The 1,484-nt window shown below is 44.6% G+C and overlaps 1 protein-coding gene across 1 annotated transcript in view; it reads right to left on the reverse strand.

The window, feature by feature from the left end:
- Positions 1-165: 165 nt before the first annotated feature.
- The window catches only part of LOC106013142, a gene marked incomplete at its 3' end in the record, with an annotated part of 10,410 nt that continues 9,091 nt past the window's right edge, over positions 166-1,484 (reverse strand). The window contains 1 exon segment of the mRNA XM_013088100.2: positions 166-903. Within this exon segment, the coding sequence (XP_012943554.1) occupies positions 166-491 (326 nt within the window).

Raw genomic sequence — 1,484 nt, forward strand, 5'->3', positions numbered from 1 at the left:
AAGAAGAAGAAGAAGAAGAAGAAGAAGAAGAAGAAGAAGAAGAAGAAGAAGAAGAAGAAGAAGAAGAAGAAGAAGAAGAAGAAGAAGAAGAAGAGAAGTGAGGATAAAATTATAATAATGATGATGATGATGATGATTACGGTGTAAAACAACCAAAAGTCCCACCTGGCAGTGTGCTGGCTCTGGTTTCCCGCCAACGGCCCGGCGAACACCTTGTACAGGTACTGGTCCACCAGCGGGCTGTGCAGACGACCTGAGCAGCTGATCAGGATGCCGATCAGGTTGAGAAGGACGAACGCGAACTTCTCGATGGTGACCTTGACATGTTTTGGCCTTGACCTCTCAACGACTCGTGGGTCGACATCGACGTCGGCCGGCTCGTCCAGGTTGTCGTTCTGTATGGACGGGTTGACAGCGTCGGAAGAGTTTTCCAGAAGAGGTTTCTGGTCGTCGTACGTCTCCGGCGGGGTGGTGGGAGAAGACGCTTCCATCTTGCTGGGTCACCGATGGCTTTTTTTTCTCTCTCTCTTTTTTTTGGGGGGGGGGTTAGTTTTAGTTAGAGTTTTGAGGCACTAGCAACACAATAAGGTCATATATATTAAGTGTCAATTCGATGTCTTTTTTTCTTTCTTTCTTTGTAAGTGTTTTACGGGGCTCACAACTACACAATTCGATGTCTTTAAACTTTTCTGTGGACTATTTCTATTTTCTACACATTATTATACGTGTAGGTTAGTTGTAAGTAGTTAGACGTCCAGCGGTAGCTCTTTTGTCTTCGTAGATCCCTCCTTGTTTCTGTCTGCCCTTGAATGCCTCATGTGTAGAGTGTCAATACAGTGTGGAAGTTTGTTTCTCTTATCTTGCACTTTTCTGCCTCGAGTACGATCGCAGAGATGGGGTTCTCTATTGTTAACAAACAAAATAGTCAGTACATATCACAAAAGTCAGGGTGAATAGAATTTCAGATTAAAGCAATAAATAAATAGGTATGCCTATGTAGCGCGGACAAAGTACGCGCGTGCTATAACATCGTTACCTCAGAATTACAGTTCTATCTGCCCAGTACCTAGTTTTGAGAAATTTGACGTCAAAGTGGTTGAGTTTCACATCAAGCCAAGCTTTATCGGCTGCAATTCTTTGAATATCTTGATAACGACTCCGAATCATCTTACGATTTGGGTAGAGCAGATTTGGTTTCTGGCTGGCCTCATGGTCGTAGTAGCTCAAACAGCCAAAATGTCAGATAGAACTTTGTAATTCTGAGGTAATGACATCTTGTATTAATCTCAGCTGGTCTCGGACACGTCACTTCAGAGCTGCACAACGTGCTTCCATCACACCTCAGTGTCTGGATGAGGCACAGGTTAAAAAAGAAAAGGAGCTCGTCTCTGCCGCGCAAACAGGGAAGTATTATGTTAAGATAACTTCCGAACAAATGAGCTGCTATTGGTCAGGCCGGGGGCTGGGGTGGTTGGGGGGGGGGT

This window comes from Aplysia californica, unplaced genomic scaffold, assembly GCF_000002075.1.
Source record: "Aplysia californica isolate F4 #8 unplaced genomic scaffold, AplCal3.0 scaffold00685, whole genome shotgun sequence".
NCBI classification, from domain to species: domain Eukaryota; kingdom Metazoa; phylum Mollusca; class Gastropoda; order Aplysiida; family Aplysiidae; genus Aplysia; species Aplysia californica.